Source organism: Danio aesculapii, chromosome 25 (assembly GCF_903798145.1).
Source record: "Danio aesculapii chromosome 25, fDanAes4.1, whole genome shotgun sequence".
NCBI lineage: Eukaryota > Metazoa > Chordata > Actinopteri > Cypriniformes > Danionidae > Danio > Danio aesculapii.
In genome coordinates, this window is record NC_079459.1 from 23,006,194 (window position 1) to 23,025,382 (window position 19,189).

General features: G+C 36.1%; 1 protein-coding gene across 1 annotated transcript; it reads left to right on the forward strand.

Moving 5' to 3' along the window:
- The first annotated feature begins 1,293 nt into the window (after positions 1–1,293).
- prmt7 (protein arginine methyltransferase 7) lies at positions 1,294–18,853 on the forward strand. The gene is made up of 17 exons (XM_056452237.1): positions 1,294–1,520; positions 1,784–1,820; positions 3,375–3,524; positions 3,611–3,719; positions 6,280–6,392; positions 6,955–7,184; positions 9,342–9,522; positions 11,561–11,685; positions 11,786–11,921; positions 12,010–12,093; positions 14,491–14,538; positions 14,612–14,701; positions 15,235–15,396; positions 17,559–17,633; positions 17,710–17,870; positions 18,159–18,255; positions 18,420–18,853. The coding sequence occupies exons 1-17, from the start codon at positions 1,426–1,428 to the stop codon at positions 18,576–18,578; spliced, it is 2,052 nt and encodes a 683-aa protein (XP_056308212.1). The 5' UTR covers positions 1,294–1,425; the 3' UTR covers positions 18,579–18,853.
- The last annotated feature ends 336 nt before the right edge of the window (positions 18,854–19,189 follow it).

The following is a 19,189-nucleotide window of genomic DNA, read 5'->3' on the forward strand; positions in this document are numbered from 1 at the left end:
TATTATTATAAAATGTAAATGCTAAACCATTAATGTTTAGATGCATCTATCTCTTTGGTTGCACGCAAATTATGTGTTCACAGCAAAATCTAAGTAAATAAGTGTCCAATATTGAGAAGATTATTAATCAGGGTTCATATGGTCCTGGAAAACCTGGAAAAGGCATGGAATTTTGACATGGCTTTTTCCAGGCCTGGAAAAGTTTTGGAAAAACAGAAAAACCCACAAGGTTTTGGAAAAGTCATGGAAATTACATTTACATTTAGTCATTTAGCAGACATTTTTGTCCAAAGCGACTTAAGCTGCGGTTATAATAGAAGTAGTTTTACCTACTATTACTAGTCTAACAAACTGTTAAGATTATCTAAAATTAGCTGACAAATGTCTGCATATTGGAATTAAGGTTAGTTGTTTATACTTTTTTCTTGGCCAAAAACATGCTCTCACATTATTAGTGTTGTGTAGGCATCATCTATTTTACATAGATATAAAAATAAATTAAAACTATTGCATGTTTTATGACATGCTGTAATAAATTTAAACATTTCTTATGATTTACCACGTATATGACATTACATAAAACATACGGTCATGAAAATGCACTTGAAAGTCCTGGAAAAGTCCTGGAATTTTTGTAGTAAAAATGTGTATGAACCCTGAGAAATGTCAATGATTAAGTCAGAAACTGTAACACACTTCCATATGTATATACATATGTATATACACATGTAATATACAAATAATTTCTGTACATTCTATAGCAACTTAAATATATATTTAGTATAAATCCTTCTGAGACTGAGGGAAACACAAAAGGTTTGAACACTTTTTTATTTCTATGTTTCTTTTTTTTATGTGTGTGTTTTTTGTAAAAGTGTTACATTTATTGCATATTCAAATTAGCAAAACAAATACTGTCGCTAAACTATGTTAGGTGTAGCAAAATAAGTTTTTACCACTGTTTAACTACAATTACTATGTTGTTTTGTTTGTTTTATTATTATTATTATTATTTGTAGTAACTATATTGTAAAAAGCTGAAACTTACCTCAGTTTAACATCAAACCTTTCATTTGTATCTTACCTCGTTTAATTTTCTTTGGTTTATTTCCTTTATTCATCAGGGGTCGCCACAGTGGAATGAACCGCCAACTTATCCAGCATATGTTTTACATGCCCTTCCAGCTGCAACCCAGTACTGGGAAACACCCATACACTCTCATTCACACACACTACGGCGTCACCCACACGAACACTTCTCATGAACGCAAGAGTTGATCACGTGCTCACAGAGGCGTGGCTTCGCAAAAAAACATGGCCGCGCCCGGAGAAATCATGTTGGATTAAACTGCCTGTGAACGATTTGTATATTTATTGAACATAATAATTTTACACATACGTTTATTTACCTATACTGAAAAGACAATGAAGACGTTTTGCGGTCGTGCGAATCCAACAACAGGAGCGCTGGACTGGGTTGAGGAAAGCGAGGAGTATGACTATCATCAGGAGATTGCGAGGTGTGTAAAGCGACTCATGTCACGTTAGCGTAAATACACACCAAATATTATTTAGCTGCTTTTGAAAGACTGGAATTAGATGTTGTTTTCAACAGCCAAACTTATGAAATGACGCGAAAATACTTGACTGTTACTTGTTGCTGCTTAACACGTGGACGAGTAATTAAGCCTTACATTTGAATTATAATGTTTATCTAATGAAAGTCATGCTATATAGATGGTTTTAACGTGTCCTGATATTGTGTTTTGTGTGTCTTTTCTAGGTCTTGTTATGCAGATATGCTCCATGATAAAGACAGAGTGAGTATGTTGTCGGACACATGCTAACATAACTGCTGGATCCAAAATAGTTGTTCTTTAAAAAGGATTAGGTCGTATGATGAATGACGATTTGTAAAATAAATTGAAACGTATGAAAGAAAATCAGAATTGCTGTGAATAAATTATGACAAAAGTATTTAGGTGGAAAATCCCTGATTCCCAGTCACAATGAAGTCAAATGATAATCTTACTTTTATGAAATATTGCAGTGTTGTATAAAAATCTAAAATCAAACAAAAAGTGTTCAGGGGTAGCTTAATGTGTCAGTGCTCTTTTGCTAAGGGATTTATCAGAATAATAACGAGAAAAATGTTGGAAAAAATATTAAAAACCTTTATTGACATGGCTATTTCTCTGAAGGAATGAATAGCATGTCAATAAAGGCATTTTAATATTTTATTTCCACATTTTTTGAGTGCCTTAGACTGACTTTTGCTGTTTATTGCAGTGTTTGTTATACTTTTTTTGTATCACATATGTCATCATAATCATTCATTCAGTTAACTTGATATAAACTCTTGATGTGACATGTTGTTAATATTAATTTATTCTCTCATGAATTCCTTATTCAACCCATTTTTGTCTTTTTGAACTGCATGTTTTTTTTGTTTTAATTATTTTGGACAGGGTTTCTGCGGGGTCTTAATAAGTCTTAAAACGTCTTAAATTTCAAAAACAAAATTTTAGGCCTTAAAAAGTCTGAAATTCACTGACAAATTGACTTGTAGATGTTAAATCATTTTAAACGGGTCTTAATTTTCCAATGACCATGTAAAGCTACCCAATCGGGCAACACCTCTCTATACAGTATACAGTCACCAACAATATATCTCAATAAAACTTATAACAAACCTCTATTTACTTTACTTAACAATATGGTGCCTCACAGTAACATTTGTAAGTTCTCCATGTATTTATAGTCCAAATGTGGTGAGGACACTGACCTGGACAGACTGTTGTACATTTAGTTTATTATAGTTTTTAAAGCTTGTCAAATAAAGGTATGTATTGTTTGCTTGTTTTGACACATTATTTAAGTAATATTCAAGTAATAGATGATAAAATGTTTTAAATTTGACTTGGTGAAACCTGCAGAAACCCTGTTGGATTATTATTTATATATATATATATATATATATATATATATATATATATATATATATATATATATATATATATATATATATATATATACACATGTGCTAACAGAAAATGTGAAATTCACATATACAATTTAATTTGTAAAGTTCAACAACATGTACATTTTTAGGAAATAAAATGCAATTTTTATATATATTAATTTCTCTGGAATCCATCTTTTTTTTAATGCTAACATTTCATTGAAAACCAAAACATGACTGTGAAACTTATACAATTCACATTTAGTATGACATTTATGGTTTTAGAAGACATTCATAGGAACTCTATGAAGTTAAATTATATTTACATTGATTTATTTGCGAATGCCTTTTCTTGTTTTAATTTTCTGGTTTCCAACATTAAATGTATGATTCTGCCTTCTGTTTTCCTAAGAATGAGAAATATTATGAGGGTATTCGAGCGGCTGTGAGGCGGGTAAAGGCCCGCGGGGAGCGACCGGTGGTTCTAGACATTGGCACCGGGACAGGTTTGCTCTCTATGATGGCAGTGACGGCTGGTGCTGATTTCTGCTATGCTATAGAGGTGCTTACTCTTGTTTATATATACAGTATTGATTCATAAGGTAATATAAGATGAAATAATAAGAGCGGTATGTGAATGACACGCAGGTGTTTAAGCCAATGGCACAGGCAGCCTCGTGCATCGTCGAGAGAAACGACTTCTCTGACAAAATCAAAATCATCAACAAACACTCCACTGAGGTCACGGTCGGGCCAGGTAAGATGACTTACAGATTGTTTGTTTTTTGTTATTGTAATAATTAAGAATATTAAAATAATTCAAGATGTAATTTATTTTAGCAGTATTATTTTGTATATTCAGATAATTCTACCAATAAAAATAATTGAGTTATAATATCTTATAATTTTAATAATATAATTAATTTCATATGCTCATATTATTGCATGTTATTAATTATATGTAATTTCTAATCATTTTACTTTTTATATATATATTTGTATTGTATATGGGATGATAAGTTTAGATATGTCATGAGGCATTTTTAATAGAGGAACGTGACATAGAAAAAAATGTATGTATGAATGAAGAGGTCAGATCTAAAATTGGCCGTTTTTCTCACCCTCATATGTTTTTGTTCAGTTATTTCACTTTAAAGACAATAAAAGGAACTTATTCTTTGCCATAAGTGACATTTATGAACCTACACACAGGAAAAAATGCTCATTTTAGAAGAAAATTTCAGATGGCATTTAGAGGCTGTTGCGTCCTAACCTTATATATATAGACTTATTTTTCGATAGCCTACAGAACAAACTATTGTTATACAATAACTTGCCTAATTGTCCTAACCTGCCTAGTTAACCTAATTAGCCTAGTTAAGCCTTTACTATTTTAAACCCCCTCCGTGGGGTTTTAAAATGTTTTAAATTTCAAAAACTAAATTTTACTAAAGTCTTAAAGGGCACCTAGGTTACCCCTTTTTCAGATTTAATATGAGTCTTTTGTGTCTCCAAAATGTGTCTTTCACCCATCAGATTTTTTATTATACCTTTTATAAGATTCTATTTTATACATTTTTGCACCAGGAGGCAGTTTTGCTGTACTGCTTCTTTAAGGCTAGTCTCTACGTCCACCATTTCTACGTGCCTTTTTGCGTGCCTTAATCTGATTCAGACAACAGACAGACATAAAGGAAGTAGATCTCACATAGCGTTTGTGAGAAATACTACAATAAGAACTTTACCAATGAGTATTTGATGCATTTGTTGTGTTAAGTTGCAACGATGAGTCACACACAATGTCATTACAAAGTTCACGTGCACACACACAGATACACACGCACACACATACACAGCAGACACACACACAGACAGCGCGCGCATTTAGCTTTGCACTCTATTAGCACGCAAATGTGACAGGCTACAGGTTAATCTCCACTGCTGTATGGATATCTGTTATGTTCATATACAAAATAAACCTGATTTAACGTCCTCAAACTGGGATTGAAGCATCTTCTTTTATAATTGTTCTGACACGCGGCTGTGCTGATGAAGTAAAGCTGAAGTAAATCGCTGTAATTCATTACACACATGCTCTGTTTTAAAACATTTTAAACTTGTAAAACTCACTTCTTGATCACATTTGATGATGATTGATGATCCTAACGAACTGAACACACCTTTTATTCCTGGTTGCTTTGCGCTCGTCCTCTCTTGTTGATATGATTATACACGTGACTACCAGGACATGTTAATACACAGCTGTCAATCAATTCGTTGGGCAGGGGGACCGCAATCCTACGTCAAAGTTGCGGTTGATCTGAAAACCGCTCCAATTGGTCCACCATTTTTTATGTTGTTAAATTGAAAATAAAGGACTGGGTGTGTTTATATTACCTCAATATGACGGTCTATACACTATACCTACACATATGTCTGTCCAAACAGCTTGAAAAGTAGATTTATCACCATAGGTGCCCTTTAAATTCATCAAATTATTGAGTTGTAGGTCTTAAATCATTTTAAATGTCTTAATTTTCCTCTGTCCAACTAAAAGCTACCCAATTGGGGCAACACGTATCCAATTATCAACAGTCCATCTAAATAAAACTTTTACAATCACATACAATCACAACAGCTGTTAGACATTTATTCAAATATTAAATTCCCTGATCAGGAAAAGGAAACTATAAACAATTACATAATTTCTCATGACAATAACAGGGCAATATATGCCTTTATATGATCTTCAATTTATACAAAAACTATTTACAGAAGTAAAAGGGAGTGGACAAAATATTTATAAATAGGCATGAAATTAAAGTTTTTATGACAGAAATGGTTAAAAATATGTAAAATAAAAATGACATGTTGAAATAGGTGGCTAAGAAATAACTATGTGTAGATTTTTTTTTCTTTTGTGGCAAACATAAAACAAATTCTATTACAAAAAAAAAAAAATCCCAAGTGTTTAGCTCAGTATAATTCTAAAATTTAACTCCATAATGCTCTTCAAAGGGTCTTAAAAAGTCTTAAATCTGACTTGAAACCTGCAGAAATCCTGTAACATACACAAACACTGAACAAATATGTATTTAATAATTATTAATTTACTATAACAATATTTATAAAATGATTGTTGCCATTAATGCAATAATGCGGTAAGATTGTGTTACTAAGTGTTTACTTATAGAACATGTTTATAAAGTTTATTTTAGTTTAGTTAAATATTGTATATTATAATAAAGTGCAAATATTGATATAGTTTATATGCATTTATATAATATATAAATTCTAATTGTATATATTGTGTGCAGATGGAGATATGCAGGAAAGAGCAAACATCCTGGTGACAGAGCTGTTCGACACAGAGCTGATTGGTGAAGGAGCTTTGCCAAGTTATGAACACGCACACATGCACCTCGTCCAGGTAAACACAGCCAGAAGACCAACGTTTTAATACTCATTTCACTGACCCAGTTAATGCCTTACACACCATGCCGTAACTTGCGTTCTTCTCAAAGTGCTCTTTTCAGGCAAGCAAAATCTCTATGGACGTCTAAATCACATCATAAAACCTTTTATAAATCTTAAATTGCTTTTATATATTGTAGTTCTATTGTTCGATATGCATTTCTTTTATTTATTCATGTTTTTCCCCCTTTTGTTTTCCCTCATGTTTCGTGCCGTTATGTTGCTTGGTTGTTGGGTGCTTTACTTTTAAAGCGGCTGTACAAAATAAATGTATTATTATTAGTCAACACTCCTCACACTGTCCTCATCTTCATGTTTAACGGTGCACAGTATTTATGAAAAGTAAATGTTTTAGATCTTATTTTTTATATTATTTATTGTTGTCAATGTCTTTTTATTGTTATTTCAGAAAAGGGTTGTTTGTAAGTGTTACGTTTTTTTTTTTTTTTTTTTGCATTGAAGTAGCCAGAGAAGCTAATATGGCAATAAACTCGTCTCTTCCTCTATCTTTGGCACAGACGGGTTGTGAAGCAGTTCCTCATCGCGCCACAGTCTATGCCCAGCTGGTGGAGTCAGACATGCTGTGGAAGTGGGCACAGATACGGCCCATAGAGGTGGACGGGCACAGACTGATGCCCCCGAGGGCTGTGGAGGAGTGTGCAGGAGCGCCATCTGTCTGTGACATCCAGCTAAGTCAGGTGCCTACAGATGCCTTCACTGCCATCAGCCCCGTCTGCACCATGTTCAGGTACGCGCTTCAAAATAAAATCTCAATTTAATTCTTAAAAAAATGACACCTTTGACGCTCCCACCTGGACATTTAAATATTTGAGCCTGATAGATCTGTTATGGATGGGTATTTTTGTAAACAGAAAACCATTGGTCACAAAAGCTTTTTATTAACTGATATAAAATACAAATTCAGAATCAGAAGTACAATTAGGTCCATAAATATTTGGACATCAACACAATTCTAACTTTTTTGGCTCTATACACCAACACAATTGATTTGAAATGAAACAACTGCAGACTGTCAGCTTTAATTTGAGGGTATTTACATCCAAATCAGGAGAACGGTGTAGGAATTACAACAGTTTGCATGTGTGCCTCTCACTTGTTAAGGATCCAAAAGTAATTGGACAATTGGCTTCTAAGCTGTTCCATGGCCAGGTGTGTGTTATTCCCTCATTATCCCAATTACAGTGAGCAGATAAAACGTCCAGAATTCATTTTAAGTGTACTATTTGCATTTGGAATCTGTTACTGTTAACTCTCAAGATGAGATCCAAAGAACTGTTAGCAAGCCATCATTAGGCGAAAAAACAAAACAAACCCATCAGAGAGATAGCAAAAACATTAGACCTGGCCAAAAAAAAACTGTTTGGAATATTCTTAAAGAGAAGGAATGCACAAGTGAGTTCAGCAACACTAAAAGACCCGGAAGACCAGGGAAACAGCTATGGTGGACGACCAAAGAATTCTTTCCCTGTTGAAGAAAACACCCTTCACAACAGTTGGATATGTGTCTTCACCAGAGTGAATACAGAGGGTTCACCACAAGATGTAAATCATTGGTGAGCCTCAAAAACAGGAAGGCCAGATTAAAGTTCTAAAAAAGTCTTCACAGTGCTGGAACAACATCCTATGGACAGATGAGATCAAAATCAACGTGTACTTTTGGTCCCTTAACAAATGGGAGGCACATATGCAAACTGTTGCAATTCCTACAGTGTTCACCTGATTTGGATGTAAATACCCTCTGCAGTTAAAGTACATCCTGTTTGTTTCATTCAAATCCATTGTGTTGGTGTATAGAGCCAAAAATGTTAAAACTGTATCGATGTCCAATTATTTATGGACCTAACTGTAGTTTATTAATTCCTGGAGGGAAATTAAGACAGTTCTACAAATGCGAAAACAAATGCAATGGGGAAAAAGTTCAATATACAATAGTAAATTAATTAATTAAAATACCTAAAAAAAAAAAAAACTTATGAGTATAATAATATATCATTCCAGTATATAAACAAAAACAAAATGATACTAGCACTTTAGAATAGTGGTCCATTAGCAAATGTCAGTTGATGTATTTACTTATATTAAATACAAATAACCTTGTAAAGCATTTATTTTTCATAGTCCAACATTTACTAATGTATTATTAAAATCTAAAGTTGAGCTTGTTAACAATAATTAATGCGCTGAGTCAACATGGTGTTATTTAACTTAATGTTACTAACATTGACAAAGATGAATAAATACTGTAATAAATGTATGACTAATTGTCTGTTCATGTTAGAAAATACATTAACAATAATTAATTGACCATTATTTTAAAGTGTTACCAAAAACTGTAATAAACTGAAATAAATTAATAATTACCAAAAAATAAATAATTGATTTTGGAATTAATGAACACTTGTCCTGTGCATGTTTATATAGAAAAACATTCGATGTTGATGATTGGATCTGTTTCTTCATCTACCAAAATGTTATCTAGGGATGTCATATCATCTTATACTTTTTAAACATTTGTATGATTTTGAGTGCATCATTTTTTTGTTTGTTTTTTTTTTGCACAAAATTTATTATAAACTGCATTAAAATCTGCTGTTTTGACAAACGAAATATTTAAAACTGAACAGAAATGTTGTAGCAATTACATTGTTCCACCAACAGGTGGCGACAAACAATCAATAAAAAGATTTATTTCTCAATAATCTTGATTCCTGTAATAACGAAACATGTGAAGTCTTCATGAGTTTTTGAGTCATTCAATGAAGTGTGATCTCGATTGAAAATGTTCAATATGTGATTCAGTTTCTCCAGAATGCTGCAGCTCTATTAATTCTCTGGATTAAACTGCCTTGTTAAAATGAGGAACTCTTGTGTTTTTCTCCTGTAGTGTTGATTTCAGTAAGCCAGTTAGCAGCGCTGCTCAGTCCTACACAGTACGCTTCAAGTCTCAGACTGGCGGGAAGGCACAGGTGGTCTTATCCTGGTGGGACATTGACATGGACCCTGAGGGAAACATTGTGTGTACCATGGCCCCCAGCTGGAGCTATGCAGACCCTCAAGCTTACCCTGTGAGTACTAAGACACTGATAATAATCAGTGAAGATCCAGAATATGTCCAGATGATATGAAAAAGACTGTTGTGTCTGTTTGGTGTAAAAATTTAAGAGACCACCTAAAAGTGAGCCATTCCTCTGGACTTATTATGTATGGGTTTAAATGAAATTTTTATATTTGCTTTATTCTATAAATGTCTATGTTTAAAATACAAATATTGTAATTTAGAGCTTTTTTGTGTTGATTTGTTGTGATGTAATACTGTGAATTGATTTGATCTTGAGTAATGTCATCATGCTAAAAAAAGAAGAGATTTTATTCAAAATGAACAATAATATAAAAATGTCTACATTTTATTGTTTATAGTGTCCTTCTTATATATTACAAGTACTTGCTATATTAATGATGGTAAATTAGACGCAATTACATGCGATAGCTCTAAACCAGTGGTCATCAACCTTTTTTTAACCCAAGATCCATAACTTTACTGAAAGATCCATAACTTGCTGACAGGCAAGATCTGCCCATAAAAAAAACACGACAGTAAAATAAGGCAAATTTTTCCCCCATAGAAAACATCATATTTCAATAGAAAGTGTGAACATGTCACAACATGAGTGTGTTGTTCCATATTGGCAAACCGTGCGCCTCCATTTAAAATAATGAACTTTACCATGAAAAAGATGCAATATACTGTCACCGGCCACTTTAGGTACACCTGTCCAACTGCTCGTTAACGCAAATTTCTAATCAGCCAATTATATGACATCAACTCAATGCATGTAGACATGGTCAAGACAATCTGCTGTAGTTCAAACCGAGCATCAGAATGGGGAAGAAAGGTGATTTAAGTGACTTTGAACGAGGCATTCAAACTCAAGCTACAATTCACACAGGCTCACCAAAATTGGACAATAGAAGATTGGAAAAATTTTGCCTGATAAGTCTTGATTTCTGCTGCGACATTCGGATGGTAGGGTCAGAATTTGGCGTCAACAGCATAAAAGCATAGATCCATCCTGCCTTGTATCAATGGTTCAGGTAATGGTGTGGGGAATATTTTCTTGGCACACTTTGGGCTCATTAGTACCAATTAAGCATAGTGTCAACGACACCGCCTTCCTTGAGTATTGTTGCTGACCATGTCCATTCCTTAATGACCACAGTGTACCAATCTTCTGATAGCTACTTCCAGCAGGATAACACACCATCTCATAAAGCGTGAATCATCTCTTAGACTGATTTCTTAAACATGACAATGAGTTTACTGTACTCAAATGGCCTCCACAGTCACCAGAACTCAATCCAATAGAGCACCTTCGCATCATGGATGTGCAACCGACCAATCTGCAGCAACTGCATGACGCTATCATGTCAATATGGACCAAAATATCTGAGGAATATTTCCAGTACCTTGTTGAATCTTTGCCATGAAGGATTAGGCAGTTCTAAAGACAAAAGGTGGACCAACACGGCACTAATAAGGTGTACCTAATAAAGTGGCCGGTGAGTGTATAAACGGCTCCTTGTTACTTTTGAGACTGGCTCCTCACAGGTTGCGGGATGTCTTATCAAGAGCTTTATATTGATATTTGACAACAGCAGTTGAATCAAGGAAAATAAAGAGAGATTCCTATGGATTTCTTGTACTCCTTCTGTCATTCTCGACATCAACCGGTAGTGATAAAGATCTACCAGTCAATTGGGAAAACCAACTCCTACCCTTAACCTCATATTATGTGTTATTAAAGGGTTAATTTCCCAAAAAATAACAATTCTGTTTTTATTCACTCACCCTCATGTCGTTCGATTCCCTTTGTTGATCTTCTGAACACAAATGGAGATATTTCAGGTTAAATACGAGAGCTCTCTTATCCTCCATTGAGGTCTAAGACACTCAAACTCCAGAAAAGGAACTTTGTCTAAACATTCCATGTGACTTAAGTAATTAAACTGTAATCTTGTGAAGCTCCAGGAACACTTCTGTACTCTAAAAAACCCCAATAAAATCAACTTGAATGTATGTTTATTTTTGCATCATGTGGTGTGCAGTGGAGGGATCACTGGATGCAGAGCGTCTACTTCCTCCCTGCAGAGGAGAATGTGTCAGAAGGGGAAGAGCTGACGCTAATGGTCTCTCATGATGATTACAGTCTCTGGTACAGCCTTACACACAGGTACAGATGCTCTTCAGCATGTCCACAACTGTACATGGGCCAGAATTTACACATACTCTGAGGAAAACGTCATCATATATTTGACATTCTGTATTTGAAGTGAGGAAAATGAAGTCCGGGTGGCTCCGTTTCGGCCGTGCTGCACTTGTCAGGCTCACCTGGTCTGGACGAGACCTCGCTTTGGAGAACTGAACGATGAACAGAGGACTGAGAGTTACGTCAACGCATTGCGCAGTGTGAGTTCTACTTATTCATGAACTGTTTTATCTGTGAGCTTTACTGGTGATGGCTTTTAATGGAAGGTGTTTCCGTGTATTCTTGCAGATTCTGAAACCTGACAGCGTGTGTTTATCTGTCAGTGATGGAAGCCTGCTACCTGTTTTTGCTCATCTGCTTGGATCAAAGAAGGTTAGATGTTTTTTGCAAGACAATTGTTGGTCTGTTTCAAAACCTTGCATTTTTTCTACATCATTTTCTAGTACATTTTACATTTGGGGTAAATATTAACCAACTCTAGGCTTGAAACTGTCTTCAGTAGAAGTTGATGTTAGCATGTAGCTAAGCTAATGATGCAATATAAATAATAATTAGCAGGTAAAAATAATTTCTCACATTTTCATAATTAAAAAAAAGATTAAATTAAGAATCTCAATGCACTACACAACTTTGAAATGATTACAGTAGACTTTGCATGTTAGCATGTTGTAAAGCGTACACCTTTTAGCTATTTTCAGTCCATTATAAAAGGTATTTAAGTGGGCAGTTTCACATAGTTTTTAAGGGCGTACTCACACTATGTACACTTGCCTTGAACTGGGCCGAAGCACGCTTGTCCCCCCTCCTGTCTCCCGCGATGGCCTGCACTCGCATCATCTTTGGGCCTGAGCAGGCTTACGTCATCGATGATGCGCTGTTCAGTAAGAAGCGCTCTCGCTCAGCACAGTGGAGATTTCTTTATATCGTTTTAGTCGTTTGAGATGCAGCGACACACAGTCAAGTATTTTTCTGAACAGATCAGACACTTTTGATGCTCATAAACAATCATAAAGTCCTCATGCTGCAGGAATTAGGAGGTTTGCTGAAGGTGCAGCTGTGGTGCAGTGAGGGCTTTACGTCTTTAATAATCTACGATGTTTGCGTTCATTAGTAAGAATGATTAATAAACACATGAAACAGTCCCCTAAAAGTCACGTTTCTTCTTTAGTTTTGGGCTCAGGCGTGGTTTGCACTCACACTACAAGTGTATCGTGCCAAAGCCCAAGTGAACCGCGCTCAAGCATACCTCTTCCAACCTGCAACGTGCCTGAGCCCGATTCAGAGCACTCAAACGAACTGGGAAACGGGCCGGGGTAGAGTTCGGGTAGCATAGTAGCATAGTGTCAGTACGCCCTAAGTGTACCTATGATGCCCTAAGTGTACCTATGACACCAATGGGGGCCATCACAACCCCCCCCCCCCCATCCCCCCCCCACCCAAGGGGCAGGGACAGGGACAGGGGGAACGGTTTGCATAAAAATGGGAGTTTTTGGTTTGAGCACGCGCAGACACAGAGGAGTAAGACAGTGTGTTTACATGGACATCAGTAATTGAATTATTTGCCAAATTCTTAATTTATCGACTTTAACTGCAGTTTGGCACTTTCCCTTTCATTCATTTCATGCATGCCCCCTGTGACAAACAAGATATTGGATGCGAGGAACTGCTGGAAGAGTGTAGTTTTAATGGAATGTTTGATACCGCATGGGGAATGGGAGAAAAAAAAAACCTCTGCATTTCTCGGTAACTTAGATGCACTCGGTAGGTAGTGTCAGTAAGCCGTGTGTGTATAGACTATCCTGTCACAAAATGTGGCGAAAATTCTGTGTTTAAATGTTTACACTCTGAGAGCAGCATTTACAGAGGATCCAGTCTATAATATTGTAGTGATAATAATGTACTGTAAACTTAGTAACTAAATCATTTTGACTAGGTATGTCTTTAAAAAGCTGACAGAGTACTGCTGACGATATAAACTAACTTTAACATCTGAATAAACATAAACAAAGAACACCGATCATACGCACTTACCAAATCTGTGGAGACAAGACAATCAACACAAACTTTTCAACTTTTTTTTAATCAACTCCTTTTTAAAGGAGCGGCAAACGCGGATTTCACCATTTCCAGATGTGAAAAGCTCTCTGGTAAAAAATGTTCCTTACAAACATATTTCTGTTGTGTGTTAGCAGGCCACTGTAATCCACATGTGAGTCCAGCTGCGCTCTCATAGCGGGGAAATGAAAACAAAACCTTTGTTGTGGCACATTTATAAACGCAACACTGACGACCCATGTCTCCAAACAATTCTTCTTCCACTTGTTTTAATTGGCAACATAACATGGCGTCTCTACCATCTAAGCACTGTAACAGGTACAAACAGTAGAGTGCCCTGATTGGTTCAAACCAAGTCTTTCTTATGAATTAATGCTGCACACTCAAACGCATTACATTGTACTCGCCGGTACAGACATCCAGTCTACACGCTGGAATTCACACAAGTACCTAATCGCCGTGACGCAGTTTCAAAAATTTAAATTTCAATCCGGAAGAACGAATTTGCTCAATGCATAAACAACCAATTTTCATTTTTTTTTGTGAAATATATGCCTTAATAGTGTTTTTAGCAGCATGGGACACATGTATGACTGTCAACATCTCGAAAAATGTTTTGGTGTTTGGTGACCCTTTAAAGTAATGTTTAGGTAGGCGTCTCACTCAGTTTTTTAACAATACATGCACTTTATAGTCTTTCTGTCTCCTTTTTAGGTGTTCAGTTTAGAAAATTCTGGAATGGCCAAACAAGTGATTGAGCAGGTGAGAGTTTAAACATGTTTTATTTTTCACCTAGAGTTTGTCTGTACAAAAGTGTTTTCTTTTTTGCTCACAGATGCTTCATACTAACTCACTAAAGGATGGAGTACAGCTGCTGGGAATACGAGCTGAGCAGCTCTCATTGGCTGATTTAGATGGAAATCAGGTAGTGAAAATGAGACTGAATCTGTGCACACCATGATACCCTATATGTGTAATCTACGTGAATGTGTGTAGCTTCAAAGTCCTTGGTACTAATGTTTATTGAGCGCTGAATCAGCGTATTAGAATGAATCAGCATATTAGAATGTATTCTGAAGGACCACACAACACTGAAGACTGGAGAAAATTATGCAAAGAATTCTGCATAAATTACATTTTTAAATGTTAAAATAACGCTTGTAATTTGTAATCATATTTCACAATATTACTGTTTTGGCAGTGTTTTTGAACATGATGACTTTAAAGGGACGGTTAAAAATTGTTGAGACGGAACTGAAACAGAAAATATACTGAAGAGCGTTGGAAAAAACAGTCAATGATTTTTACACTATTTTTGTGCCCACTATATATGTCAACCGAATATTCTTCAGAATATCTTGTTTTGTGTTCAACAGAAGGTAGAAATTCCTAACATTTTAGAACCACTTGAGTGTCATTTTTGGTTGAAGTGTCCCTTTAAACTGTAAATCTCTTCAGATTTCAGTATTAATGGGAGAGCCGTACTTCAGCACCAGTCTTCTGCCGTGGCACTCTCTGTTCTTCTGGTACTGCCGCACTGCTCTAGCACAGCTGCTTCAGCCAGACGCCATCATCCTGCCCCGTGCTGCCACTCTGTACGCAGTCGCTGTGGAGTTTCAGGTAAATCCTTTCTTTTGGCTACTTTTTAGGAATACTGTACACCTATACAGCAACTTCATGCAGATCTCTGATCTGCTAATCGCTTGACAGCAAATCAGAGCATTTTGGAATGTAGATGTGGTCAAGATGATCTGCTGCAGTGTAAACGGCGCATTGATTTAGGGAACGTGACGTGGTCGTTGTATTTCAGAAAATGCTGATCTACTTGAATTTTCACACACAACCATCTTTAGGGTTTATAGAGGGTGGTCTGAAAAAGACAAAATACCCAGTAAGCACCATCTGTTCTGTGAGTAAAATGAAATGTTGTCGACAGAGATGAATGAGGCTACAATTCACACACACTCACCAAAACTGAGGGATAGAAGACTGGAAAAAGGTTGCTTGATCTGGGAGTCAATTTCTGCTGCGACGTTCAGTTGGTAGGGTCAGAATTTGGAAAACATGGATCCATCCAGTCATGTATCAATGGTTCAGGCTACTGGTGGTGGTGTGCTGCTGTGATTTGTCTTAACACACTTTGGTGCCAATTGAGGATTGTTTAAACACCACAGTTTACCTTAATAATGTTGCTGATGAGAGTTCATTTTGCCAGAGTAAATAAATCTGAATACTATGAATGTGCACGCTCTGATCTGATCAATAAACAGAACATTATTGTTGATGTAGACAAAAGTAGTTCAGAAACTCAACTGGCTTCCACAATCCAGTAGAGAACTTTTGAGATGTTGAGCAACCACATGATGCTATTATTATGCTAATATGTGCCAAACAGTGGTGAAAAGAGTACTGATCATACTCAAGTACCATTACTTGCCGAAAAATGTAGTGCAAGTAGAGTAAAAGTATCTGTTGTAAATATTACTCAAAGTATGAGTAAAAAGTAGACCTTTCAAAAGTACTCAAGAGTAGTGAGTATTACCCTGTTAAAAGCTGATGCATTAAGGTTGTAATGTTAGGTGACCAAAATTAAATGTCAAGCCAGCATCTAAGGACAAAATTATTTTGATGTCCAATAACTGCGTCAAATGACGTTGATATTTGGTCGATTTTAGGTTGTTAGAAAGTAACCAAAATCCAACATTGAGCCAACATCTTAACCAACATCATATTGATGTTAAATACTAACATTTATTCATATAGCAACCATTCATTCGTATAGCAACCAAAATCCTACGTCTGATAGATGTCAAAGTGGTAACGTCCACACGACATCAAGCTGTAACATCAATAGACGTTGATATTTGGTTGGTTTTAGATTGGGCATTGATGTTGGCCTGACGTTGAGTTCTGGCATCAACCCGATTTTCATTTCCAAACAAAATGCAAAGTCCCTGTGACGTTAGGGTACCACGTCAATCTGACATCATGTTGATGTCTTGTGCCTGCTGGGTGTTTAAGGCCATTTCGGTCAACATACAGTAAACATCCATCATCTTCTCAACAGTGATATACTTCTAAACCAGGGGTGTCCAAACTCGGTCCTGGAGGGCCAGTGTCCTGCAAAGTTTAGTTCCAACCCCATTCAACCACACCTGGGCTAGCTAATCAAGCTCTTATTAGGCTTTCTAGAAACATCTTGCAGGTGTGTTGAGGCAAGTTGGAGCTAAAATCTACAGGACACTGGCCCTCCAGAACCGAGTTTGGACACCCCTGATCTTGGACACTTTTAATGCTTCCAAACAGTTTACTGAAATTATAAATCAATCATGTCTTGAGGTAGTTCATTATGGTGCATTTTACCTTCTACAGTATGTGCGATTTAATTGGACAGGGACCACAGGTCTGATTTTTCTTAATCCCCATAGACAAGAAAAAATAAAGTAGTGACTGCAGGTTGAAGGACCGATACAGCTTTAAAAATGTACTTAACTAAAAGTAAAAGTACACGTTTTTAAAACTACTTAGTAAATTGCAATTCCTAATAAAAACTACTCAATTGCAGAAATTTGAGTATTTGTAATGAGTTACTTCACACCACTGGTGCCAAAATATCTGAGGAAGTTTCCAACAACTAGTTGAATCCATGATATCAATATTTAAAGCAGTTCTGAAGGCAAAACTGGGTCCGACTCAACGGCGTATACCTCATAAAGTTGCCAGTGAGTCTACAGATCCAGACTGATTGACTTCTGAATTGCACTTTTGTATTTGTCCATCAGGATCTGTGGAGAATCCGGTTCCCCTGTGGCACTTGCGAGGGCTTTGATGTCAGTCCGATGGATGAGATGATTCAGGTAAGAACTGCTTCAAGAACTCTACAATATTCTTGGATTTAGCCGTTGATTAATGTGCATTTGTGATCCACTTCAGCGATCTTTGGATTTCCGTGAGTCCTGGGAGGCAGAGCCGCATCCGCTTTGGGAATATCCATGTCGTGCTCTGACCAAACCACGGCCAGTCATGACGTTTGACTTCACTCAGTGCGTTCCTGAACAACCAATCAGCAGTGATGGAGCTGTGCCGTTCACTGGGTACCTCTATCCATTATATTGCATGACACTTAAGAATTATTATATTAGAGAACAAAATAATTACGTCTAATACTTTCCTTCCATTCCCTTCTCTCAATTTTGAATCAATATCTAATTTACAACTTAACATTTTTAGAATCTAGGTATATATTTTTTCTCTGTATTTTAAGCCTACATCATCTAATTGTAGCTTTTTTCTGAACTGTTGAGATTTCATCTCTTCAAAATGAGATTACAATGTTAGAAATCTGACTTTGTAATAATTTCGAAGTTCTCCTGTTGTTTCAGACGAGGACGATGTCATGGTGTGGCTCTGTGGATGGAGTATCAGCTGACTGATGACATCAGTGTCAGCATGGGCCTCACCAAAGCAGTCAGCCAAGAGGTACTTTTCTTACACTTGTGTACAAACAATATCTGCATTTAGATGAAGCGTCAGGCTTAATAAATCATCCTCAATAAAGTTGAAATGGAAATTGAAACAGACAGTAATAATCAAGCGGCGCTCCGTTGCCCTGTTCACCTTCATTATCTTTTCTCATTTAACAGGGAGCTTGTGAATGGAACCCACACCGGAAACAAGGAGTGTTTTTCTTCAGATCTGCGAAGGAAACTTCTGGTGATGGAAGAGAAGATCTTTCCTATAATTTAACCTTTGAACCTCATACTGGTGACATTAAAATGGACTTCTCCATCACTGAATCTTGACCACTGATTGTAAGTCTCAGATGAACTAGGTTTCAATTTTTATCCTCTGGGTAATATTGAAGTGTGCTGAAATACTTATCAGAATGTATCGCACTGTATATGGCACCATACTAGCTCCATGATGCTGTATAAAGTAGTGTTTGAAGTGAAATGCAGAGGCTTCATGTATTGAGTTTTTCCTTAAGCATTTTAGCTTAAATGACCTTATGCTATAGAGGAAGCAAAAAATATGCTGTGGATTTTCAAATAAAACTATCTATACTCAAACTGGAGAATGCTTGCTTGTTAATATATAATGCAGAGATTTATTCAAAGCTTATAGCTAACTTGAAAATGTGAGTAAATGGAAAATAAAAAACACACACACATTGGTAAATAAAAAGTGTGTGTCGGTTGGCCAATATTTTTTCCCCAAGTGTCAAACCTTAAAGGGTGTGTTAGAATGATGTAATCTGAGGAACTGCAACAATCTTTTCATACGAGCAAGCTCATGATAACAGTTTTATATATAATAAAATATAAATATACTATTATTTTATGATTAATGAAATTATTAGTAGTGATTGCTGCTTTTAAAACACTGCTTCACAAAGCTTTCAAATCAGTGTTTG

What these genes read in the sequence shown, in the direction of transcription:
- prmt7 (XM_056452237.1), top strand. Translation starts at nt 1,426, where the DNA reads ATGAAGACGTTTTGCGGTCGTGCGAATCCAACAACAGGAGCGCTGGAC. An exon ending in CACACATGCACCTCGTCCAG is followed by an intron (nt 6,393 to 6,954) that starts GTAAACACAGCC and finishes TCTTTGGCACAG; the next exon opens with ACGGGTTGTGAAGCAGTTCC. An exon ending in TGGTACAGCCTTACACACAG is followed by an intron (nt 11,686 to 11,785) that starts GTACAGATGCTC and finishes CTGTATTTGAAG; the next exon opens with TGAGGAAAATGAAGTCCGGG.